Here is a 27,679-nt window from a genome sequence, read left to right on the forward strand (position 1 = left end):
AAATGTGGTACCTCAAATCAATAAAGACCTGAGGTGAAATCCTAGCCCCACTGAAATCAATGACAAAACTCTCATTCACTTCACTAGGGATAGGATTTCACCTCCAGTCCCTGCCCTGAAGAGCTTTCAGTTTAAATGTGACATGATACAACATGAAGGGGACTGAACTGGGCAGAAGAAAAGGAGAGATGGAGAAAGTAAAGGGTGTTTTGGAAGCTTTCTAGCTCCATGAGTCAATGGGAAGTGGATCATCCCTATCAGTCCTGCATCCAACTGGGAAGATGGGAGGACCATGCACATTTAGTCCTTTTAATCTCCCCTTGTAAATTATTTTCTTCACTCCCTTAACCATTTTTATTTCTCTTCCATGAATTCCTTTTGATGAGTCAACATCTTTCTGGTATTGAGATGCCCTGAACTGCATGAGTATTGCACACCATCTGCGTTAGACTGCTTGGCTTTCCACCTCAAATGTATGCACTAGGACAGCTTTCTCTAGCCATGGTGGCCACAGTTTTCAAAAACCTGATGTCAGGTGCCTCCATTTCTGAATGTCCAACTTGTGACACTAAAAGAGGCCTAATTTTCAGAACGTGCTGAGACCCTTACTTCAGAGAATCAGGGCCTTTTAAAGTGTCTCATGTCAGGCACCCAAAAAACTGATGCACCCCAGATGACTAATCACTTTTGAAAATCTTGACCAGTCTTGCTGGATCCTGACAGGGTGTTGTTATCCTACTCTCTCTGGGAACTCCCTTAGGAACTCATGTTTGCTGTCTTCCAGTTCACTGCTCCATTTATACTGATTTTATAACATACACAGATAGAAACAAAAATAAAATCTAGACAAATCAATAACAAATGTTCTACATCACCTTTCTTTGCCTGTCTGAATAAGGGAGTTAAAAATCCTCATTTATTATGGCAGATTGATCTGTCCAACTTCTGATGATGTTTTTCAAAAGCCTTGGTGTCCCTTCAGAGTGCACACTGTTGCTTTGCCAATATCTTTGAGAACTACTGCTCAGATCCTTGGAAGAGGTATTGGGGTATTTGCTGAGTAACAGTTTGGATAGCAATTAACTAGGTGTATTTAAATAAGAGCCATGTGTTTAGTAGCAAAGCGAACCATTAGGCACTCAGATACTACAGACTTGGGGGGTCATACATGCAGATGATATTTAGCTACAAATATGATCTCAGAGTAGTTTACTGTTGTGTCCAAGCTGGGCTATGTATGAATTAATTGGTTGTTCTTTGATTATGGTTACATCTGAAATGTCTAAGAGATGGTATATTTTTCTCCAGGCTCCCTTGAAATGAAACTGAATGAATTTCCTCGAGCAGCCAAGTCTGCCAAGAGTTGTGACATAGGCATGGTAACAGCAACAAGTAAAGAAAACAAGATATCCATATTTCAGCAAAAGCGTGTCAGAGGATGGTGGCCTTTCATCAAAGCTGGGGAGCTCACTGTAAGCAGATCACTAATGACTAAGATGAGCAATCTAAGATTACTAGAAGTGCCTCTCTCACGTACAGATACTCTGATGATAGGCACCTTACAAAGAGACAGAAAACTACTAATCTCACAGAGGTCAGCTGAGCAGTAATATTATATATTGTAACATCCATGTAGGACAACCTAACTTTACATGACTGAAGCTGTGGCTGTTATTAAAAAGAACATTAATAATTCAAGTGACATAACTTCATGAGAAGGTCCAATAGACATGATTTTTATCAGTATTAGCATTTAGGGGGTGAGCCTTATCAAATTACATTGTTATAGGTTCTTCATAATAACTAAGGAAGGTAAATTAAGAATTGCTTCTCAGTGTTTGTGGTTGTCAATTCTTGAATTTAACCAGCACACTATTAATGAATATAGATATTTATTATTCAGTCAACTAATCTTAAACTAGGCATATCTATTTTTGTGAATGTCTCATGGGTGCTAACTGGTTAATGGGTGGTTATTGTTTAATAACTCTGGATTAAATATTTGAACAGATATTAATCAAAATTTACTCTCTGATGTAGGGCAAAGTGGAAGCTGAATTCCATTTAGTCACTGCAGAGGAAGCTGAGAAGAGTCCTGTAGGGAAAGCTCGGAAGGAACCTGAGCCTCTGGAGAAACCCAAGTGAGTAGGAGCATATTCACTAAGTGAGATAAGAAAGCTGGTATAGTGGTTAGAGCAAGGAATTTAGCAGGAGTGCTCCTTGTGTCTGCTTCTATCTCTGGTACTGTCTTTTTATGTAACTCCAGCAGAATCTCCGTTTGCCCAGATATAAAAATGTGGAGTAATGATATTTACCTAAAGTATCTGACAGGAATATGGTTAGGCTTAAATAATTAATATTTGCTAGTGCTTCACAATTGTTATGTTAATCAATATCTGCTATGCCTGTCATTGCTAACCTATACATCTAAGGGGTTGCTTCTCAATATTAGATGTGAGGGATTCTTTGCCCATACGTGAAGGAATCCACAAATCTGATTTGTGTGTGTATGTCTGGGTATTTGTATGCATAAATTAGACACATGCCAATGACTGTGCACACTTGACTTTGGAAATCTGGCCATATGGGAATGGTACAATTTTATCACATCTATATTCACTTATTGAATTTCACAGCCAAAGAATGAGGCTACCTATTTTTCAACATAAGACTGAGTAAGGTTTTTTTAAAGTCCTTTCACAAAGCAAAAGGTCCAGAATGAACGTTTTATCTAACCAAATTCTACCACACTCAAAAAATTTCCAGTTGAGGTTTTTGTATCCAAAAAACATTCATGTAATCAGTTTAGGTTTATGCAGTTAATTCTGTTATAGCGATGAGCTATGGAAAGACAAGGAATGTGAAATGAGATTCCCTACTACAAAAGATTTTAAAAATCTTATTCCAAGTGGTAATTTTAACCAGTGAAGACTTTCACTCTCTCCATCAAAAAGATGTTCAATTGAGCTTCCAGATTTTCTGATCTTCTAGCAGGATGGCATTTGTGGGTGACCATGAGATTATTTACAAGACTTCAACAGCTTTATGAAAAATATGCAGACAACACTCATTACGATATAGCATTTTAATTTTATTTCCCTTATTGTAATATCTCTGCAACCTTGGGGTATACTTGGTATAGGATCAATATGCAATATCTCAAAAGGACATATTCTGTTACCTCAAATTATGCCAAATAGTATTTTGCTCTCTGAATAGTCCCATTATACATAACTGACAGACACTGGCCCAGTTCATTCCTGAGGTAAGGCCTTTAAAATCAGAGAGGCACAATGTCTTCCAGAGCTCCCCAGCATGCAGTGGGGAGATGGCTCCTACACTGTCTCTTGGTTGTGTGTGACTTGCACTTTTCTCTGCAGCCAGTCAGCTTAGCTGAGCAGCATGAAGAGGATCAGGGCCGTGCTCCTACCTCTTTTGATAAGTGTGCTTTAGTGGTGGGGCAGGAAAAAGCATCCCTGCACGCAGAAGAATTTCGGATTCCAGCTCTGGTTGCCCCCTCCATAGTGGAAAGTTTCCTTGTGCCTTTCCCACCCCTGTGCACCTTTGCGAAAAACAACCACAATCTGGCCTTTGGGGTTTGGTGGCCAGAGATTCCCAAATAATGTTTGGTCAAGACCCAGATTTTAAAACTGCATGTGAGTGGATTGCATTCTGTGGCTTCCCAGCACTCTGCCAGGACTGACTCATATGTGCCATACGTGTTTGAAAAGTTTAGCAATGTGACTATAACCAGGAAAGCAAATTATTTGTAGTGGCTACTCACTAGGATTCTCATCCTAAAGCAATTGATGTCAATGGGAGTCTTTCCACTGGGCTTTGGGTCAGGCCCAAGAAGCACAGGACATCTAAATGTCACATTTAAAGCTTGCTGTGGGTTAATATGTAAATTAGGACCCCCCAAGATTTGTCCTACTTTGCATAGCTATGAAATGCAAAATATACAGTTCATTCTTCACAGTGGCACGTGGGATGTATGCTATGGGATGTGGAAGTTAAAAACAGAAGAATGGCCATACTGGGTCAGACCAATGATCCATCAACTCCAGTATCCTGTCTTCCCACAGAGACCAGTGCCAGACGTTTTAGATGGAATAAACAGAACAGGGCAATCATTGAGTGATCCATCCCCTGTTGTCCAGTCCCAACTTCTGGCAGTCAGAGGTCTAGGGACACCCAGAGCATGGGCTTGCGTCCCTGACCATTTTGGCTAATAGCCATTGACAGACATATCCTCCATGAACTTATCTAATTCCTTTTTAAACCCTGTTATACTTTTGGCCTTCATACCATCCCCTGGCAACAAGTTCCAGAGGTTGTTTGTGTGAAGAAAAACCTTCTGCTTGTTAATTTCACTGGGTGACTCCTGGTTCTTGTGTTATGTCAAGAGGTAAATAATGCACCCCCCTGTTCACTTTCTCTGCACCATTCATGATGGACTGTTGAATGATCCAAAGATGCTTAGCACTTTCAGAAGTGCTCTGAGTATTAAGAACTTTTAGTGAATTCCAAGGTGTTAAAAGGTCCTTTTGTAAGTGATATGTTTTACACAGCATGAGTTTTATAACGTAATATCTTTTGGAAATGTCTAGATCTTGCCTTACCAATTTTCTCTCTCTTTTCTTCCCTTCAGCCGCCCAGACACTTCCTTCTCCTGGTTTGTAAATCCTTTCAAGTGTTTGTATCACCTCATCTGGAGAAATTACAAGAAGTACATCATCATTGCTCTGATTCTGATTATTCTGATGATCTTCTTGGTGCTTTTCATTTACACTTTGCCTGGTGCAATCAGTCGTAAGATTGTTGTAGGATCTTAGACCATTACATCTCTCCTTGTAACTAATCATACACAAGTCCTGCAGTTAAAAATAAAAACTTGACTTCACAATTAATGAGCCTGAAATACATTCTGCCAATTATAAAGATAAAGACATAACCATTCATTTCAGGAAAATGAAACTGACTCAAAATAGTTTAACACTCTACTCCTTTGGCTGCTTATTCAGAAGCAGCCACGACGTGCATTATCATTAATGCCAGAGCTTTATTAACTATTTTAAAGTTTGATTCTGTGTCCGTTATTAAATGTGAAAATGCATTCTTTGATATTGCACAAAACTGTGTTATAAAGAGTAAATATTAATTAATATTATAGCTCTATTACCAAATATTGAGAGAGAAATGTTATCCATAAACATGAGAACTAGGAAGGATGCCCTGTGTGTTCTTTGCATAATGTTGCAACTGATGATTTTAATGTTTTTTCATGATTTTATATTGATGTACATGATTTTTTAAAGATCGTTTGTTCATGCAAATCAAAGGTGAAATTCTCTCCTTGTTGTCATATACACATTTTAAATAGCTAAAATAATTGTATTATGCTCCAAAATCTCAAGATATTGCCCTCACTTAAATAACCAAAGTGGGAGAGAGGAATTAGGAGGTATAGGAAAAGGAGGAAAAAATCTATTTGCAGATGTGGTTTGAAAACTGATGGAGAGTTAGCGAAGGAGAGAAATGCAGGAAAGATTGTCCACTAGAGAGAAAGGGCTCTTGAATAAGTAGTGGGAACATTGTATTGAGAAGAGGATTCACTCTATCTGCTAGATGAACAGAGAGAATGAGAAAGGAAACAAAGAGAAGGTGGAGGCTGGAACAAGTCATGGGGGATTTAAAAAACAAGGAGTAAAATCCTGGCCCCACTGATTCCTAGTCCAAAACACAGAACATTTTACACATTGTCATACAGGAGGTCAGACTAGAATGGTCTAATGTTCCCTTCCTGCCTTTAATCCATGAATATGAATAATTAACAGCTATAAAAATCCCCAAGGGCTGATAGTTGGTTAGACAGACATGTAGTAGATCTGACCTTGCAGATAATTCATTCCACCATTCTAAAGCCGTAGGAGTAAGAATTAGAATGTAAGCTCTCTGGTTAAGGGACTAGCTATTCTTGTGCGTTCAGGAAAGCACCTAGCATGTTTTTGGACACTTTAACATAGTAATACAAATGAATCATGTGGATGTAGTATTGCCACACAGTTGAGATTGAATGGTCTCTCCTCTCATCAAGGTAGGTTGATCCTTCTATGTGAGGATATGAAGCACATTAGCAAGACAGTGTGGGAAAGCTTGCATTGTCACTGCTGGTGCTTGGCCTGTTCTGTGGCTCTACAGAGGACATTGGTTCTCCGGGACTGTCCCTCTGGCTAGCACTGAAGTCATTTTAAAAAATGAAAGTAAATAAAAATAAATCAAACTGCCAAATAGCAAACATTTTGCATTTAAAAGGGATTAAACTCCATGAACATGATGACAACAAGATTTAGTATTTCTTTTGGCTTTCACATTCTAAGTATGTTATAAACATTAACAAGCTAATTTTAAGTGTGTGAGCAATCCTGTTAATATTAAACATGTGCTTAAGTGCTCTGCTGGACTGGGGCCTTCACGTGGTGTATTTTACCTTTGTGTGTTTAATATGACAAAGCAATAGATGGAGTTCGCGCTAGTTAGTCATTAACAGGATAAGGAAGTGATGCTGCCAGGTACTGCACACCCTCAGTATCCACTGACCACAATGGGAGTTGAGGACATTCTGCGTCGTCTTTCAGAGGCCCTAACCCAGTATGGTACATGCTTGCCTGGCATTTTTAATGTATTCCTCTGACACTGCTAGTTTTTATTTCACTGTGTACTTAACGCTGTATTACACTGAGAAGCAAATCCTGTTTCTCTGAATAAGCCTTGCTGTGTCTATGAACCTTTGAATTATGATGATTTAACTGAGCTAATTTTGTTATGCATAAATAAAATTATTTTAATAAAAAAGCTCAGATGAACAGTTTCTACCCTATTATAATAGTCTGGAAGGCAACATGCTGATTCTTTAAGCAGAACCTTCTGTATCAGATAATAGTTCTGATCCTTCAAGGTGCTAAGTGCCCACCTCCCTTGATTTTAAGACTAGAGTATGATTTTGATTATGTCCCAACATGGGGGAGTAAGAATTCTTCTGGCACCCATGTACTGGCTATCGGGCCCTGGGTCTAGGTATATAGCAACGAGCAGGTGCTATGTGTCTGCTTTTTAGGGTGACCAGATGTCCCGATTTTATAGGGACAGTCACAATATTTGGGGCTTTTTCTTATATAGGTCCCTATTACCCACTACCCCCGTCCCGATTTTTCACACTTGCTATCAGGTCACCCTGCTGTTTTTTTCTTCCTGGTGGAGGTGGGCAGGAAAGAGCAAGAGGTGGACAGACTCTTGACTGGCTGAAGCCTGTTCCTGCACCACTGAAACCAACAGGAGGTTTGCCATTGACTTCAGTGGGCACAGGACCAAGCCCTTGTTGGTCAGAGCAGCTGAGCTGGCACAGAGGTGTTGTAACTAGCTTCTGGTATAAGCCAACAGCAAGTTTCTAGCCGGCTCACAGAGCAAGGAAGAAGCAGGAACAGAATTCTGACTCAGAGAGGTGTCTGAGTCACAGTGTGTCAGGCTCTGGCCCCCAGTAGTCAGGCCTAGAGATTGGAGCAGAGGTTGGCACCAGATGTAGGGTCAGGACCAGGACCAGGGAAAGGTCAGGGTTAGAACTGAGATCAGAGTCCATCAACAAGCCAAGTCAGTACTGTAGCTGGAGTCCAGATACAAGGCAAAAGTCGAAGCCGAGCGATTAGCGTCTGAGGGTTCCAGGAGCGGGGTCAGAAGGCAGAGGCAGGACTGGAGCAGATCAGTAACAGGGCTGGAACTAGGGCAAAGACAAGGCTGGAGCGGGCTGGAACAGGGTTTGCACAAGAACAGGAACTAGAACTGGATCAAGAGCGGGAGCTGGAAGGCGGTCAGATAGGAATAGAAACAAACTGAGGCAGGCTGGAGGCCCGGGGGGCAGATAACCACTAGAAAACACTCCCTTTCAGAACCCTGGAGTTTGCAGTCTCTATATTCCTCTGCTCTCAGCCAATAGGTGTGAAACCCACTGACAGAATGTGTATCTCATCACTTCTTTAGTGGCTGATCCACATAGAAGATAACTTACTATTGCTACCAGTTACTCCATTAGATCAGGTGGGAGAGGTTTGTGCTGTGGCTCTAATGGTCCAAAACCTAATGATGATGCATGTTGGGGATCACTATGTTTCCATGTAGAGGGATTTCTGGCTTTCCCCTGTTATTTTTTCTTTAATTAGAAAATTACAAACAAATAACATTAAGGTGGCAAAGCCAACAATTCAGAAGTTAGGAAATGTCAGACAGAATTAACGTTTCCCATGCAAAACAATCTAGTAACCCACCTCAGCAGAAAGGGCACCTCAATACACGAATGGGCTCTGAAGGACATGCTTCTCCCTCAGGTGTTTCAGGAGTGGGGTGTTCCCCCTCATAGATCTCTTTGCCAGCAGCAAGAAGAAAGTATCACGTTTTGTTCTCCAGACTCCATGTTGGATGCTTTCTTGATTCACTGGAGCAGTCATCTGCTGTATGCCTTCCCACCATTCCCACTAATTCCCAGAGCCTTCAGGAAGGTGAGACAAGACAAAGCCTGACTGATACTCACAGCACCAGATTGGCTATGCCAATTGTGGTTCTCTGAGCTGAGGAATCTATCAGTTCAGCCATCCCTCATGCAAACAGCCCTGCATGGTCTAGTCCTTCCCCCAGACCAGTTGTCTCTGTATCTAACAGCTTGGTTCCTTGTTGGTTGGCCTTTGTGGACAGAAGCTGTTTGGCAGAGGTTTGGGACATTTTGATTCAGAGCAGGAACGCCTCTACTAGACTAACATATCACTTTAAATTCATATGTTTTTCACAGTGGGCTGTTCAGCGCCATCATCATCGGTTGCAAACTTCCATTCCTGACATGCTGGACTATCTCTTGTCTTTAAAACAACCTGGATCCTCACTTAGTTCACTGATGGTTCATTTGGCCACAATATCAGCCTTTCATGCACCTATACAAAATTGTACTGTATTCTCACACCCTAAAGTATCTAAATTTCTGCAAGGGTTAACTCATATGTTTCCTCCTCCCTTCGAACCAATATCACCACATTCTTTGAACCAGTTGTCAATTCAGAGCACTTTCTTTGGGTAATTACCATTAATACGGAGGGTGCGTGAGACTCATAGCTCGTCCTCTTTATGCTAAGGACAGAGTGACACTAAGGCCTCACCCAAAGGTCATATACCAGAATTAATTGCTGACATACACCTGAACCAATATGTACATTTACTGGTGTGTTTTCCTAAGCCTCATTCATCTGCTGGGAGGCAAACTTCATACTCTAGATGGTATGAGAACGCTTTCTGATTACCTTCAAAGAATTCAACTATTTCATAAATCACCCCAGGCTATTTGTAGCCTTTGGAGCTAAGTCACAAGGGCAAACCATTTCCTAACAGAGACTTTCCAAGTGGATCTCAGATGAGGGTCTGTGATGGGTGTGACTGGCAGACCAGTTGCCAGTTCATGCCAAAGCCCAGAGCCTCACTGAACACTGACAGATGCATAGCGGGAAACCCGTCCGGCTTACCTGTGGGTTAGTATTGTTAATGTAGATATTAGTGTTTTAAGAATCTGTTTAATGTTTAAACTTTATAGAATGCTTGTAGGATGCTGCATATACTAAACCTACTTATAATATCTATATCTCATGGTATACAGTTACTATATTGAGTGTTTGCATTGTAAACCTCTGTCACTGTGTAACTCACCAAACAGGAAAAGGAGCATTAGGTAAGGTAAAGTGCTCATCCTGCACGCAAGATGGCCCACTGAAGGCAAATGAGGCATTGTGTTGCATCAAAGGACAGAGACCTGGTTGACTACATTCCTAACTTCCTCCAGGAAGGGGCAGCCTGTGCATGAATTTATCCCATCAGCTTAGATTCTGGGTTGAGGGGGGATAAAAATCTCCTGAAGAGAAACTGGGTCTTTATGCTCTGTGCACTGTGAGGGGCAAAGGTTCCTAAACATAAGCAAGAGATCCCCATGCTGCTTGGCATGAGTCAGCCCTCAAGGACATGAAGAGCTGCTTATTACAGAAGCGTCTACCCTTTTAAATCTAAGACTAACTCGTTTGTGTGTGTGTTTCCTGTTTTAACCTTGTAAATAACTCTCATTTCTTTTCTTAATACATTTTTAGTTGATTATGGGATTGGCTAGAGGCATGTCTTTGGTTTGAGGTCTGAGTACAAATGATCTGGGGTAAGTGACTGGTCCTTTGGGACTGGGAGTAACCGATTTTGCGTGAAAAGTGACCATCTATCACATAGTCCAGCTTGCCTGGGTGGCAAGGGGACTGTCTGTAACTGTCTGTAAGACTGGGCTGGTGAAATCTAATCATAGAATATACAACCAGTTTGGCACGTCTGCCCTACTTTCTGACAGTCTGCCCTGTGCTTGGCACTCATGGTCATGAGCCCCTCCAGACTGCAGGACATTTTAGAGGGCAAACCACTTCCACACACAGACTTTCAAAGATCTCAGATTGCATAAAGGTCTGTGATGGGGCTTAATGCCCATCATTTGCAAGGTGAGTGAATGTCCCCAATTAGTTATGCTTTGCACCTGGGGAGGTGAGTAGCTAACTGGCTTCAGGCCAGAGAGGGCAGGGATACACCATCATAAATAGACTGAAGGAGCTCAGTTTAGGGAGAGATGGCAGAAGAGACAGGTTTCTCTGGCTGAGAGGAGCCCAGGTTTAGGGTGCGCAGGCGGACACAATGGAGGCAGCATGGGCTCCTGCATGAGAAGCCCTTAGATAGGATCTGTCAGTGGAGAAGAGAAGACTTCAGTAGCCCAAGATGGTAGAAGAACTATTCAATACATTTTGGAGTTTTGCTTGGACTTGTTTATGATACCCCGGAAGGGGTCTGAACTTAGGTGACTTGGCTGGAGCGCTGAGACTCAGAAGATCTGGGGCCAGAGGTAGGCAGCCGGCAGGAGGTGCTGAAGCTGAACGTAGCAGGAACATCCTACACCAGCACAAGGGGGCCCTCCGAGGGTGAGTGAGCCCTGCCACAGGCTCTCTTGTGATTTGAACAAGTGGCTCCCGACTCTCAAGTTAAATCTCATTCTGCTAGAGCTTAGGCGATTTCCAGAGTCCTTATAGTTGAGATTTGTAGTGCAGCCATTTGGAGCTCAATACATATTTTTGCTAGTCCTTATTCTCCATTGTCAGCTTCTAGATATGATGCCCAGTTTGGCAGGGAAGTCCTACTAATGCTTATTAAGCAGGACTTCTAGCTCCCACTTCTTTAGGAGGTTAACTCCCAGCCAATCACCAAGCGTGGAATCAAGATGTGGACAGATACTCGAAGATGAAAGAATCATTACTCACCTTACAGTAACTATGGTTCTTTGAGATGTTCTGTCCATGTGGATCCCACAATCCACCTGTCTTCCCCAGGATTGAGGGTGGTGAAGGAACTCACTGGCATTGGGGCCATCCCACATTTATGCCCTTGGGAGGAGTGGCATTATGCCATGCAGGAGGCTTGCATGGCTCCAATGAACATTACTGGTTTAAAGATTCTGGTGTCTCATGCATGGGGTGCATTCACACCAAGAGTGGGATCCATGTGGGCAGAACATCTCAAAGAACCACAGTTATTGTAAGGTAAGTAACTGTTCTTTATCTGTCTAGGTGGCACTTAACATGGTGACTGAAGTTCTAAAAACACACGTCTGTGTTCCTTTGGAACTTATCATTGTAACATCTAAGCAGCAAATGCAGCAACTTAAGAGTTATTATATACTATTCTCTTAGAATGGGCCATTTGTCCCTTTTCCCTCAGTTAGGTCATATCGAAGATGTTAAGGGGAACGAACTATATCCCACATGATATTCTGTTGTTTTAATCAGCCAATGTCTTTCCTCTGTCAACCAATTGTAAATGTAATGTTGAGCATTCTTATCAACCATCCCCTCTACAGATTCTATTGTTTTCTACAGAAGGACATTAACTACCCGCATGGAAAATAACCAAGCCAATCAGAATTGTCTGGAAGAATACAAGTTTCATATACCCAGTGCACAAAGGCTAATTTCACTTCCTTTTCTCCACAAAGGAAATTGTAAAGGCTTAAAAGTACTTACAGTCGTTCTTCAACAGCACTGCAGCATGGAAGAATCAATAATAGAAAATATCCCTTGTATCTTGTGCTAGCAAAGTAGAGTTACAAAAGGTCTGAGGAAAGGAAATGGAAAGTCTTTTTTTTAAGGAGAAAAAAACAAAATATAATCAGAAGCAGCAAAGAAGAAAAGTTTCTCTACAGAAGAAGCTCAACTCTGGGTAGATTCACTAAAAAACGAATACTAAACTTTGAAGAACAGAAGTTTGCTATTATATGCCACCTCCTAAAGTGTCAGGAAAATCAGCACACCTACCAGGACAGAGCAAAGTAATGAAACCACATGCTCCAGCAAAGCAGAGTGAAAGTGACAGAAATTCAGCATCAGGTTTTCGACTTCACAGCCTCTAATGAAAAGGAATCATATTAGAAAAAATCCAACAGACAGTGAATTGTGAGGCCTCCTGTGGAACATCAATTAGTTTAGAACTCTGTCACGTCTATTGGCTCAGCTGCACAACCTTTCTGTAGAGCTAATGCTAAAGGAATGCAAGAGCATGTAACGTTTAAGCAGATGAGGAAAGGCCACATTTTGATGTGTTACTCTTGATTTACTGCAGTATAATCAAAGGCAATATTCGACCCTTACAGTAGTTGCCAATAATGTCAACATTTTATTTTAAAAAAATTACACTGCACTGGCGTCCACACTATGTCCTGTTCTAAGTGCAGAGACATACCTTGGTATCGCCTACACCACAGTTAAGTAGTAACTGTTGGCAAGTATAAAATGATGGTTGTACAGTAATGGTGATTCTTTTTAAACTGGTACTAGATTCACTTCCCGTCTTGAACCTTTGAAAGAAACATAACCCTCGTCCTTTTCATTGCAGCAATATCTGAAGAATAAATGTGTTTTTTTTTTAATTTATGCTATGAAAATGCAAATATTTCACACAAGAATGTCACTGAAATCAGTAATCAAAGGATGTGACCTTTGGCCAGGGCCGACAAGGGGGGGGGGGGAGGTGAAAGCCAGTACAAATGACCGGGGCCTGGCAGTCCGGAAGGGGGCCTGGGGCCCGGCTTCCTCCCCCCACCCCCTTGTCGGCCCTGTTTAGCCAGTCCGCCCTTGCTGGGGAGGCCCGAAAAAAAATTTTCACCGGGGCCCGAACCCGCTCTCAGCGGCCCTGCCCATGGCAATTGTCATAAGTGAAAGCCTATGGAATCACAGATGCCCCATTGTTTCTGACCCATTGTTTCTATCCCAGGTGGTTTGCAAGATATCCTACCTAGAAATGATCACTGGTCTTACAAGCAAATCATAGAGGCCATGTACAAGACAGGCGGCGATGTTTGCAGCATCCAATATTGCTGGTCCTGAATGGTCAAAAATCATGGCAGACCCCCCCAAAATTATGAGCTTAGCTTGAAAATAAGATTAAAAATAATAATAATAAAGTTTGGATTCTTTTCTTTGCCTTCTGGTGTTTAAACCTTTATGTTACATTTTGATGCCATTTTCCAGCTTTTCCCAGCAACCATGACAGCTAGAGGTGTACTTTTTTTTTTTTTTTTAATGGAAGCTGAGATTCTCACAAATCCAGCAACTGGGGCTTTATGAGACCCATCAAACAGTACGAGACTCATAATAAAACCACGAGAGGTGACAACCTTGAGCATCCCAAGCCAGTCTGCCTTTGGGTTACACGGCAGGTCAGTGAAAGAGTGGGAATTAGAATTTAGGGGGTCCTGACTCTGAGCTTTAGGCTTAGTCCACTAGGCCACACTGCTCCAGTCTAGCCAAAACAAATTACTGGGCTTACCAGTCTTTTACATATTCTGAATTTTTTGTTTCTGGTTTCCATTGCAGGTCTTTCATTTTGATAATCTCCCAGCACGAGTGTACCTGCTTGGTCACTATATAGCAGTTACCCAGATGGGCTACACTGACAGTCTGTACATCTTGGCAGTGGCTGAATGCACCTTGCTATTTTATGAGTGTTTTGATTTCTGTAATGTTTGGATGCTTGACTCTGGCACAGAGACCTTAACTATGGGCAAGTCACTTGATCTGTCTGTGCCTCTGTTCCCCGTCTGTAAAACACGGTGGCATGTTGGAAGAATAAATTAATTAATGCTTGCGAGGAACTCAGATACTGTGGTGATGGAGGCCTGATCAGTACCTAGATAGATAGAACTGAGTGTTCCCATCTCAAAGGCTAGCTCTCCTTCCACCTAGCAAGTAGCTTTTGAAAATTGTTTCCTGCATTCCTTTCTGGTGGGCATTCCAGTCTCCATTACTCCACCCTGTCCACCTGTGTGAGCTCTATGTAGAGGGTTAACTTGCTGCTTGCAGGGAATGAGGCAGGGCCTCTGCAGCCTCTCAAAATCAACGGCCTGTTGCTGATATATCAGTCAGGCTGAGTGCTTCAGGTTTCTGTGGTCAGAGCATCCTGCTCTATTTCAGAGTCTCAAGGCAACACTTATGTTCTTTCCTCTCCAGCATAGCTTCGTGGGGCAGGGGGGACATGGCCCTTCCTCAGCCAGACGGATCATTGTAACTCTAGTGAGAGAAGGTCTCAGCAGATTATGGAGGGAGGCTCCATCTTGTTTGTGATTTGACTGTTGGTTATTTATTTTTGGATGCAAATAGCTTGGTGAGTGAAGCCACTGAGAGGTAGTGGGACCCACTGCATGGAGCACTAGACTGGGAGTCAGGAAATAAACATGGGTTCTAGTCCCAGCTCTGCCATTGACTTGCTGCATGACCTTGGGCAAGTCACTTCATTTCTGGTTCCCCTCTATTTTTTGTCTTGTCTGTTTAAGATCATCAAGACGGGGATTGTCTCTTACCATGTGTTGTTATTTGGGGGCCCAGTTTCAGTCCCGGCATGCGGGTTGGTGTACCGAATGTTACCGTGTGTCAAGCTGCCTGACTACAGATTCACATGTTGGCTTGGGCGCAGTCGTTTGCTGTTTAGCCAAGCCCTAAGTTACCTTCCTGCACCACAGCTCTACTGTGTCATACAGCCTCCTTGTGGCCCTTTAGTTTCTGCAGCCTTTGAGGTTTCAACTAAAATAATATAAGTTTAAGCCCCCTGGCTGTAAGAAAAACCTTCCAGGCATGCTGCTATCTTCCTGATTGCCTGACCAACCAACACCACAGACAGCAACGGTGGCTCGAGGACCAGTGGGAATGACCTATAGTCATCTCAAGAGGGCATTTACACTGAAGCCTAATAATGACAGCTTAAGTAGCAGTGTTGTTAACTGTTTCACTGCTAACCATTTCAGCAGAAACATCAAGTTCTAAGGTGCTTTGCTTAGAGAAGGAAAGGCTCACGAGAGCCATAGTCTTGTGGCCTGCCACCTCCTCTCCCCACCTCCCCGCTTCAATTGCTCTCTGGAAAAGTGGAGTCCTGAGACGAATAGGTGTGGAGCAGGAGAGAAGAGCACTTCTGGTTATGGGGAAGACTCTAGAGTCTAGAGATGCACTTCTGCCAAAGATTTGCTTTGCTGTTTCTGCTGGATGTAAGGGCCCTGCTTTCTGTTATTTGTTCGGTTCCTGCATTGTCCAGACAGCTATGGCAGGAATACATTTGGGTGCTAATTGCACCAGTCAGTTAGCGCCACCATTATGATAGTTAGTGTTGCTGTGAGACACCTAGATACAAGCTAAATATGAGTCAACAGTGTGATGCTGTTGCAAAAAAAGCAAACATGATTCTGGGATGTATTAACAGGTGTGTTGTGAGCAAGACACGAGAAGTCATTCTTCCGCTCTACTCTGTTCTGGTTAGGCCTCAGCTGGAGTATTGTGTCCAGTTCTGGGCACCGCATTTTAAAAAAGATGTGGAGAAATTGGAAAGGGTCCAGAGAAGAGCAACAAGAATGATTAAAGGTCTTGAGAACATGACCTATGAAGGAAGGCTGAAAGAACTGGGTTTGTTTAGTTTGGAAAAGAGAAGACTGAGAGGGGACATGATAGCAGTTTTCAGGTATTTAAAAGGGTGTCAGAAGGAGGAGGGAGGAAACTTGTTCACCTTAGCCTCTAAGGATAGAACAAGAAGCAATGGGTTTAAACTGCAGCAAGGGAGGTCTAGGTTGGACATTAGGAAAAAGTTCCTAACTGTCAGGGTGGTTAAACACTAGAATAAATTGCCTAGGGAGGTTGTGGAATCTCCATCTCTGGAGCTATTTAAGAGTAGGTTAGATAAATGTCTATCAGGGATGGTCTAGACAGTATTTGGTCCTGCCATGCGGGCAGGGGACTGGACTCGATGACCTCTCGAGGTCCCTTCCAGTCCTAGAATCTATGAATCTATGAATCTATAAACCTACTTACTCATTTTGAATCACAGATCATTGAAATGTGTCAGGAAGCTGCAATGCTTTCATTGTAACAGCATCACAAAACACCATAAATATTGAAAGACAGAAGGTTGTACAGGAACTTAACTGTAATCATGATGAACTGAAAATACAATAGAGTATAACCCTGTCTAGCTGCAATGTTTCAGGCACTTCAAAAACTTTGGGAAAGGGGGGTTTTTCAAATAATTAGAGGAGTATTCAATGCATATACAGGGACACAACTGTGTGTCAGCTAACTGGGGTATGAATTCCTAGGACTGTACTCTATTCTCTGTATTTCATTCATGTGTTGGAATGCGTTGTGAATCAGGAGATCTGACTTTATTTCCTGGCTCTGCCACAGACTTCTTGTGTGTCCTTTGACAGACCACTTGGGGACAGATTTTTCAAATGCTCAGCATTAATGATGGGGGTCAGATTTTCAAAAGAGCTGCAGTCCCATTTAGGCACCTAAAGGCAGTACAGATTTTCAAGGTCCTTAGCAACCAGTACACAGATAACTGTATTAAAAAATCTGACCACTAATTTTGGTGCCTAAACGGGAGCTGAGCTCCTTTAAAAATCTAGTCCCACCCACCTAGGAGTGTTGTGAGGATAAATTCATTAGCGTTTGTGAGCTTGCTGTGGAGCCATATAATTACACAGCTAGATAGACTTGATATTAACACTGAATTCTGAATTCATGTTTTGACTTTACAGCCAATCATAAAATGCAAAAGTACTGGAAAAAGATGAAGAGTTGAATGCAGCAAGATCAACGCTGTGCTCCAAAACAGTCAGGATAAATATTTGTGCTGCACGTTCCATTCTTCTGAGATTTGAGAGATCTCAGGCCATGTCTATACTACAAAATTAAGTCCATCCAATTTATGTCGGCACACAGCTGCCACAGTAATTACATTACTTGTGCATGTCTACGTTTTTCTCCTTATGTTGGTGGTGTGCGTCCTCACCTGGAATGCTTGTATCGATTGTACTGTCAGTGTGGGGCATTGTGGGAAGGCTCCTGAAAGCCAGTAACAGTCAACATAAGCAACACAGTATCTACACTGACACTGCGTTGACCTAACTACATCAATCTTGACTATATGCCACTTGTGGAGGTGGAGTTATTAAGTTGGTGTAGCGGGGCAATTACGTTGGTGGGAGCGAAGTTTAAGTATAGACACTTCCATAGTTAGGTCAACATAAGCGCCTTGAATTGACCTAACCCTATAGTATAGACCAGGCCTAATATATAATGGTTCTTCACAGATCTAATGCCTCATGCTCTTGAAGACCTGTGGGAAGTTGCCTGAGATCTCAAGTCCTCTCAGATTTGTGGCTTTATTAGTTTGTTTGTCTATTTGACTGTTTGCTTGATCTTTTCAAAAGTAAAAAAATCTTGGGAAAAGAAAGGGATTTTTTACTGCAAAGCTACTTCTTTGCAATCTCAGAAAGGATTCAGAAGGACAATTTGTGGACAGTGTGCTTTATTTTCAAAAAATTATGACAAAGTGATCATGGTTTTCATGGTCAGGTTATCTTTCAGTTTAAATATATTCGTAAATCTTAATAGATTTGCTGTTTTTTAAAGAAACTGAGGGATAGGATTTTGCAAGGGAACAGGATAAATAATATAGAATCAATTTTAAAAAATAAGTTAGAACCTTGGAAAAAATTGGCCAATTTCTTTCTTTTTTTTTCTCCCCCCCCCACCATTTTAATTCAGCTTTGTGCAGCCTGACCTGGGAAAGGACCAGCAACTGACATGCTGAAAGGCAGTGAGAGATGCTGTTGCCACTGGGTGTGAGTCTCCTCTAGTGTACACAGGGATAACTAGCTGAAGTTCATGGAATTACATTGGTGAGAGAGGTGAATGTGAGTCAGTGTTTCCAATCTAATTAGGAACGGGAAGTGCTGTACGTCTGGAGGGAGACCCTGGTTTCATACTGTGTCTGACCCAATTTTTGCACACTATAAGGCAAGTCCTGTGAAGTGTTGAGTCCCTTTTGGGTTGTCTTTAACCCTCCCCACACTGCTTTCATTAGGAGTAGAGGGCATTCAAAACCTCCAATGGCAAGCTAGAGAGGAATGCATGGTGAAAAGGTTAAGAGAACTATTCAAATTTTTGACTCCCTATCCAACCTAAAGAAACCCTTGGACTCCTTTGATGTTCACCCATCACTGATAATGCAGTACATCCTAGTAGCTGTAATGCTGATAGAACAGGTGCCAGCTCTTTCCAAGGTTGTAGGTGTCAACTGAGCACTGAAAAATTCCTAGCTGGAAGCCAGACCAGCTAAGCTGTATGTTAGCATTATTCAAGATAGATGTTAGACTTATCAGAATGTGTTTAGTGTTCAGACTCTATAACATGCTTGTAAGTTGCTGCATGCATTAATCTTACTTGTGATGTCTGTATCCCATGCTATAAGGTAATAGGAAAGTTTTGCTTTATAACTTTAAAAATGCCTGCTCTGAACTTGTGAACTCAGGCAGCAGGAGTGGTTCCCCTGCCCTTCAAAAAGGGCTATCAAAACTAAGTGGGCCATTGTGAAGCTAATGGCTCTCTCACACCTGTAAAGAAAGCTTGTCCCATCAGCTGGAATTCTGACATGAAAATTCTTCATCTCTTTGCTTTTTGGACTCTCATAGGGCTGGAGCTAGGAGACAAAAGCAGAGATCCTAGGGTCACCCGGGGTTAGCCCGAAAAGACTTTCAGTGCTGACAGATTACTACAACTCTGTTACCTTCTGGAACCATAGATTATAACTCATTTTTGTATATATGTTGCCTGCTTTAACCTGTAAATAACTCTCATTTCTTTTTCCTAGTTAATAAATTCTTAGTTAGTTTACTATAGGATTGGCTATCAGTGTTGTCTTTGGTGTGAGATCTGAGGTACAAAATGACCTGGGGTAAGTGACGGGTCAGGAAGAAACCTGAATATTTTGTGATGTTTGACGTAAGTGACTATTTATCACTAAGTCCAGCTTGCCTGGGTGGCAAAATAGACTGGAATGCCCAAGGAGACTGTCTGTGACACCATGTTAAAATTATTCCAGTGCTTCAGGAGTTCACATTCGTTGCTTCGATGGTGAAATCTAATTCTAGACCAAACCACTGGTTTGGGGTGTCTGCCCTGGTTTTTGACAGTCTGCCCTGAGATTGGTACTCATGGTCGTGAATCGCTCCAGACAGCACAACAGTAGCTCTGAAGGTTCAATATACTGATGAGTGACACATTGTGGCATGCATACGAGTAAAAGGCAGTCACCCTGTGCTGCATAGAACATCAGGGGTCTGATCCTGTTCCCACTGCAGTCAATGGCAGAACTTCCATTGTCTTCAGTGGGGCAGGATCAATCCCCTAAGAGCATAGAAGTGTCATGCAACACTTCAGGCACTGCTTAGGCTGGGGCATGCCAAAGAGAATGTGCAGGAAAGGCAGTGTACTCAGGGTTGCAGAAGTCATCAGCAGAATGGATGTCTTACATGCCATAAATTCTAGAGACCATGACAGTATATTTCACTTTCCTATCATCGTGGAGACTGTATATCAGTTCTTCAGATTAGTCATTGTACAACAGGTCACATTCTTCTGCCATCTCATTTGTGTATTGTTCTCTCCACATTTGTATTGTGATGTATTGTATTTGTTCATAGAAGTAGTTACTGATTGCAAGAAGAATCTCCACACTTCGCTGGATACTCTTTATGAACATGACTGAGAGTATTTGAGGCACTCTGTATACAACTAGCTATCAGCTCTGCAGCGTGCTCTCTCCTTTCAAACACCTTGGTGTATATTGTCTATGCACCATGTTATAACCAGAGATGCACTCAAACCAAAATCATGGATCCAGACTCCCATACTTTTATCAGCTGAGGCTCACCTCTAATTACAGTCTCCACGCAAACTTTCTAGTTGTTTCTGATGGAGAGATTACAGCTTGTAGAAACTTCTTCATCCTTTCTTCTTTCAAGGTTACAGCCCTATGCTAACAAGAACACAGATCACTTACAGCTATTTTAATTAGTTGAACCTGGGAGATTTACCTCAGCTTCATGACTGCCTCTCTGCAAAAGCTACCAAGAGCTTGTCAATTCACTAGTAACTTCTAAATTGAAAAGCTCTGTTTCTTATTAATTGAAAAGTGACCAGCATTGGCCTATCTGCCTGGTGGAATTTGATGTCTAATTACTGGGCTAATTTGGGGGTGCTGTCTTTCAGAATTATGTGTCTGTCACAGCATGAAATCTTCCCATCTTTCAGCTTTCAAAGAACTGCCACTGACCTCCCTGCCCCAGGAGGAGGCAGTTACCTCACACAGCCATTTCCCTTTGCTGCCTTAACTGCGAATGTACTTCTGGCATGCACCTGGGCACTGCAGCAAGAGCCACGTAGAACACATTCTGTCTGTAACGAAGGGAATTCTGCTAAAAGGGGTTCCTTGACTGAAATTAAGATTGACGTTTCATTATGTTTAATTGCTAGATTAGCGTGTAAAATGAAATAGGATCTTCTGAGAGAGGCAGAAAGCATCCTGAGTTTCCATTTCAACCTCTTGGATCATGCTGTGCAGTTCACTATTCATTTCCCCTTGTCAGTCACAAATCATGACCCCTATAGACTCACAGGGAACAGCTGCAGCCTCACGTTCCCAAAGGTACTTTAAAAATACGTGCAATAACTTAGAATCTGTTATCAAGCTTGGCAGAAGGCCAATGGGGATTTGGGCTTGCTGATAGTTATTAAAAATACTGATTCAGAACTATTAAGTTGCATATATCATCAGTCTAGCCAATTGAACCACATATACTTACTGCTCTCTTTCACCCTTCCTCTGCCTTCCCTCTTATTCTTTGTTACTCTCTTTGCATTTTGCCTTCAGTTAGGCCCCGCTTCTGCAATAAGCTCAGTTTGGATGGATTCCTGCAACAGCATTGAGCCACATCAAAGACAATGGAACTCTGTGTGGAGTTCAGGGCCGGTGTAACCACCAGGCAAACTAGGCGGCCGCCTAGGGCGCCAGATTTGGGGGCGCCAAAAAGTGGTGCCCCCCAATTTTTTTTTACACTACAGTGGAGTCACATCTTATGCGGGAGTTAGGTTCTAAGGTCAGCGCGTAAGAGGAAAATCGCGTATAGTGAAAACGACTATAAAGTACAGTACACACAGTATACATGGTATACACTGTATACACTAGAACAGGGGTCCTCAACCTACAGCACGCATTCCAAAAGTGACACACAAGCCGATTTTTTTTTTTAATGGCAGGTTGTGGGTCCCGGCCACCGCTCAGCCTGCTCCCAGCCTGGGGTTCCGTTCACTCAGCTGGCAGCGGGCTGAGCAGGGCCAGCAGAGGGTTGAGCGGGCCGGTGTTTGGGACCCTGGCTAGCAGGAACTGGCGGCCGGAACCCCAGACCAGCCGCCGGCCCCGATCAGCCCGCTGCCAGCCGGGGTCCCAGCCGGTGGCTCTGTTTAGCCTCCTGTCGGCCATTGGTGAACGGTCTGGGGTTCCGGCTGCCGGCCCCTTGTCAGCCGGGGTCTCAGCCACCGGGTCTGCTCAGCCTCCTGCCGGCCTGGGTGAACGGAACCCCAGACCATCAGCGGGCTGAGCGGGGCCGGCGGCCGGGACCCCAGACCGGCAGCGGGTTGAGCTGCTCAGTCCACTGCCGGTCTGGGGTTCCGTCGACCGGTTCCTGGCAGCCGGGATCCCAGCCGCCGGCTCCGCTCAGCTCACTGCCAGCTGAATGAACAGCAGCGAGCTCGGCAGCAGCCGGGACCCGCAGTCTGCCATTAAAAAAAATCGGCTCACGTGCCAACTTTGGGAAGGTTTAAAACAACAGCTGATACAAGAACCAGTGTTGAAGTTCTATGCACCAGGAAGGCCTATTAAAATTTCAGCAGATGCTTCACAGTCTGGGTTAGGTGCAGTGATTTTACAGACGCATGAGGATTGTTGGCAACCAGTGGCATATGCATCCAAATCACTGACTGTGGCAGAAACCAGATTGAGAAAGAGCTTTGAATCTCCCACAGGCAAACAATATTCCTAAATCAGTATATTTATGGCCAGACAGTGGAAGCTGAAGCATACCACAAGCCCCTGATAGCATTATTTAGCAAACCACTAAATGACTGTACCTTAAGGATTGAAAGAATGAAGATAAAACTGCCAAAGTATGATTTGGTTGTGACCTATACACCCAATAAATTCATGTTCACTCCAGATGCACTTTCCAGACCAGTGACTCCCACTACAAAACCAGAGAAGACTTTAAAGATAGAGATGCAAGCCTATGTAGATATGATTGTAAAGTCAATTCCTGCAGCTAACAGGAAGCTGCAACAAATAAGAGGGGAAATAGAGAAAGTTGAATTGTTGGGGATCCTTAAAGAAATGAGCAGTTGCTATCCAAGTATAAGACTATTGGAACTGCAGACATGAACTTACTGTGATAGGTTTTCAAGGGCAGTAAGGCTGTAATTCCAATGAGCTTCCAAAAAGAAATGCTACAGGTCATTTAGGAATTGAGAAGTGCAAACAACAAGCAAGAGAGGTGCTGTATCAGCCACGGATGACTCATGACATTACTAATGGGGTAGGAAACTTCTTTTCATGCTTGAAATACAAGGCATGCCGACAGGCAGTGCCACTGAGACTTCATCCAGTTCCACAAAGGCTTTATGAGAAGATAGGCACTGATTTATTTGTCTCAGACTCAAAGGATTATTTAATAATCACAGATTATTAGTTTCTGTATCCAGAAATTTGCACACTGCACAGTACTAATAGTAAGTCAGTGATAGTCAGCATGAAGGGAATCTTCTCCAGACATGGAATTCCAAATGAACTATTTAGTGATAATGGGCCATAATTTTCCAGTGCAGATTTTAGGCAATTTGCCATAGATTGGGATTTTCATCACAAAACATCAGGTCCAAATTACCTCCAGTCAAATGGATTTGTGGAAAGGTCTTTACGGACAGTGAAGAACCTTATGAAAAAGATTTTGGACCGTGGGGGTGACTTGTATAAAGCTTTATTGGTTTACCAAAGTAGACCTCTGGAGAATGGCTTTTCTCCAGCTCAGCTGTTAATGGGAAGAAGGGTCAGATCTAATTTACCAGTCAATGATAACTTGCTGAAATCTCATTACAATGAAACCATATGGGAGATGAAAGAAAATCAGAAGTGGAAGCAGAAATATTATTTTGACAAAAGGGCCCGTGATCTCCCATCTCTTAACCCAGGTGACAGAGTGTGCCCGAGGAATCACACATCTAATACTTGGGGCCAAAGGTGTACCATTATAGAACACCTGCATACAAGGTTTTATACAAGTCCAGCCAGACCGGGGGGACACCTTTCAACATAATCAAAGGGATCTAAGAGTAATCCCAGAAAGTTCCAAAACATTGACAGTCAATGTGGACTCTGGCATTTCCCAATGTATTGATCATTTATCATCAACGCACAAAGGAGAAACTGTCAAGGAGCAAGAGAACAACTCAGACTTAATGAAAGGCTGATACTGAGAAGATCAGAGAGGAAGATTAAACATCCTGAAAGACTCAAAGAGACTTGCTAACCTTCCTGAAGAAGCGGTATTTGAGGAAAGTGAGTGGTAAAGACTCCCTCCAGAGTGAAGTGCTGGTAACCTCTCCTCTCTAGGTAGTTGACACATTGGGTTTATCATTATGGAAATGTACTAGATGGGTTGAGAATTTAATGTATATGCTATTAGATAGTTGTTAACTGTGTGTGTGTGTGTGTGTGTGTGTGTGTGTGTACATAGTTTGTTTTTCTTTAAGAGGGAAGATGTAAAGATATGTTTATGACAAATTGTGATTTGGAGACACTCCCTCATAAATGACAGTATTATGAATGTAGGAATTTAAAGATGTGTCCTGGAAGCTGGGGTTGAGAACACAGTGAAGCTGTGTACAGCAGTTCACCACAGAAGCTATGTTGTTTATTTTATTAGAAGTGTGATTCCTTTCTCATTCACTGGTTTGTTGTTTAATGATCCCCAAGATCATTACAACACTGTTTCATTTATCATCTTTTATGAACATAATTTTAACTCCATTTTTATTGGACTGTCTATTTGTATCCACAATCCCGTTGTGTTGCTTCTCGAAAAAGCTGTGTTTAATGAACTCAAGCAGTCTCATGCTATACATTCTTATTGCATAGTCACAAAGGAAATTTACATGTTGCTCCATCCAGGCCCAATTTGCAGAGTGTAAATTGATCTCAGAAAAAGGCAAGAAGTGGTCAATCTACATAATTTATGACCATCTGTTCCCTTGTCTTGATTTATAGTTCAGAGCATTAAGTAGTTCAGAATTGTGTGCATTTATAGAGTTATAAGTCTTTTTGAACAAAAGCAGCTATTAAAAGTATAAGAGTTGCCAGACTGCACCAGACTGTAAATCCAGGTGGTCTGGTATGATACTTTTGGCAGTGAATGTGCTTTCCTCCATATACTTCATATGACAACAACCTTCACCCCTGGAGTCCCTCCCCACAAAAAAGAAAATGAGCATATTTAAAGAGTTTTTAAAAATTAAACAACAGAAAACATGATTGATTGTAATTAAGTCCTGGGGGCAAAAAGCAGGTAGGAAGATTTTGCACTGATTTAAAAAGATGACTGTGATAAAGCGCTAGGGATGGGTGATAAGTGTAATTACATGTATTAGGATGATACTCACTTTTGAGGGTCTATTTTCAGGTGACGTCTTCCTTTCACGAGAGTAGTGTAATGAACCTGCTGGCTCATTACTGGGCACCTTCCTCCCACCCCAAAGAAGCTGCAATGGAAGGATTTAGGCAGTGCAGAGCATCGTGTTACCCCATTCAACAGTTAGCCAGTGACAGATTCCCTTAGTCCCCGAGTTAGGAAAAGTAAGTTAATAGCCTAAGGCCTAAAAGTAGGCAGAGATGCAGGCTGTGTGACAGCAGGAGCAGAAGGCCAGAGACAGCAGCTTGGGAGCTGCAGCTGAAAGTCGGGCTGGGAAGCTGCCTGTTGCGGGGGTGGGGGGGGAGTGCTGCAGGAGCAGCAGCAGGATGAAGACCCAGCACAGAGCCCTGCAGACCAGGGGTATGAAAGCACTGGGACAGCAAGAGCACAGCGTTGGCAGGTCTCAACAAGACCACAGACAAGAGAAGTGAGCTCTGGACAGTGGGGATTACAGGTCACTGCTTTGTTGTCTCTGGAACCTAGGAAGGGCTGAGCCTAGTCATCGGAGCACCTACAGAAGTTGTCTCCAAGTTTGTGAACAGGACATGCCTATTGGTATGAAAACCCTCAAGTCAGAAGAAAGTTAAGTGCATCCACTGTGGTTAGATTATTGTCTCTAACTGTGTTTATCTCTTATCCTGACTGAAACACTGGACATTTGGTATTTGCATCCTTTCCTTTCTTCCTGGAACTTCACCTGCAAAACTTTTGTCATTCGGGGGTGTTAAGAAAACACACCCATGAACAACAAAAGTTTTATTGATGAAAAGCGCCAGTGTGAACAGTGCTTTGTCGGCAGGAGCGCTCTCCGACAAAGCTGCTGCCGCTCATTGGGGGTGGAAGTTTTTTGTCAGGGAGAGCTCTCGCATGCCGACAAACAGCAGCTACACTGCGTGCCTTTTAGCGGCACAGCTGAAGTGGCACAGCTGTGTAGCTAAAAGCTGCGTAGTGTAGACAAAGCCTTAGACACCCTCTGAACACATGAGAAAGAATTCCAGTTTATTACAAGTTCCTTTATTAACAAACTCACTAAGCAAATAAACAGTCCCACATTTACTAGCATACAATAACAGACAGTGCAAAGTGTTTAGCCCTATGACTGGCATTACTCACCTCTCCTGCAGGGGGACCCTGGAGTATCAATCCATTCTCCTCATCATTCTCAGCATTTTCACCCATGGTTGTCATCCTGGCATCTCCCTGTGTACTGTGTGTTTTTTCCTCCCAGAACATAGGCTGGCCAACACCTTTTATCCTGAGTTACATTTACACTTACTCAGGCTCATGCACAGGTGTAAGGGTGTCAACCCCTTTTTCCTTATTTACACATCTGCACCCCATAAACTTTGAGGTGCTCCACTTTTCATAGGTTATCGTCTTAGCAGTCCTCACTCTCATTAGCATCTACGTAGACAAGTCCCCATGGTAACCTGCAGTTACTGAAGAATTTCTCATGATGTTACAATCAGGTGTCTTGCAGTCTAGATGGGTGCACTGTGGCATATTTTCCCAAACATCACGCATTGGCACATTCTTTACAGTAATCTTGTAACTTTACTGGTACAGGGTTATTCCTGGATCACCTACTTATGTCAACCCTCCTGAGGCCTAGTTATGGCTAAGCGGAAATCTTACAGGCCTTGACCTGTAGGCCTCACATTACAGCCTTACTTTGCTTATATACCTAATACATACTCATCAGTCACAAATGGTTGTACACTTTACACTCCTATGATACTATCTTACTTAAACATATCCATCACACCTATATTATATACTTAACTTACAACACTAAATTCTCTATTAAGTGATTAAATGAAATAACTGGCTACAAAATAAAAATCAGTTACTCCAATCAAAAATCTGACAGGGTGGAAAATAGGGCATAGAACTGATCTAGATTCAACTAAAGAGTCACTACTGATGCCTCTCTTTCTACATGTAGACAAGCATGAAGCTTGTTGATATTAATGCAAAGCCTTTAGCAGTAGGATGCCACCAACAAATAAAGCCAAGATCATACCTGTTCTTATGGTAATGGAGTCATCCAGCGGAAACTATTGGCCTCGTCTAACAGTCTCAAATAAAAATAAGCCTGGGATAAATCTACTTTTTCACTATTTGATCAAACACCAAGTAGTAGATCAAATATAAATGTGAATAATGAATATCCTCTGGACCTTTTGAGATTACATGAAGCAGCAAGGTCTGGAGTCAATTTAGTAGCATACATATGTCTGCACCATACAAGCAGAGGAGCTAACAGCAGAGGGGAAGTTGATCCTGTGATTCATAGGACTCTCAAGTGGCTGCAAAGATATACCGTCTCTGATGATAAATGACTCTTGTCTTGTCAAAGAGCAAGCTCAAAGCCTCTTTCAGTCTATGAAAGCCTCATTCACTGGAGTCTATAAGAATGCTGTAGAAAAATACAGATGTTTTTCCTTGTGAAAACTTCGAGCA

The 27,679-nt window shown here is 42.5% G+C and overlaps 1 protein-coding gene across 1 annotated transcript in view; it reads left to right on the forward strand.

The window, feature by feature from the left end:
* The window catches only part of FER1L6 (fer-1 like family member 6), a 148,221-nt gene extending 141,412 nt beyond the window's left edge, over positions 1-6,809 (forward strand). The window contains exons 39-41 of the mRNA XM_034763575.1: positions 1,309-1,472; positions 2,041-2,141; positions 4,652-6,809. Coding sequence (XP_034619466.1) covers positions 1,309-1,472; positions 2,041-2,141; positions 4,652-4,835 — 449 coding nt within the window. The 3' untranslated portion in view covers positions 4,836-6,809. The remainder of the gene's footprint in view (positions 1-1,308; positions 1,473-2,040; positions 2,142-4,651) is intronic.
* Positions 6,810-27,679: the final 20,870 nt, after the last annotated feature.

The sequence above is a fragment of the Trachemys scripta genome, chromosome 2, assembly GCF_013100865.1.
Source record: "Trachemys scripta elegans isolate TJP31775 chromosome 2, CAS_Tse_1.0, whole genome shotgun sequence".
Taxonomy (NCBI): domain Eukaryota; kingdom Metazoa; phylum Chordata; order Testudines; family Emydidae; genus Trachemys; species Trachemys scripta.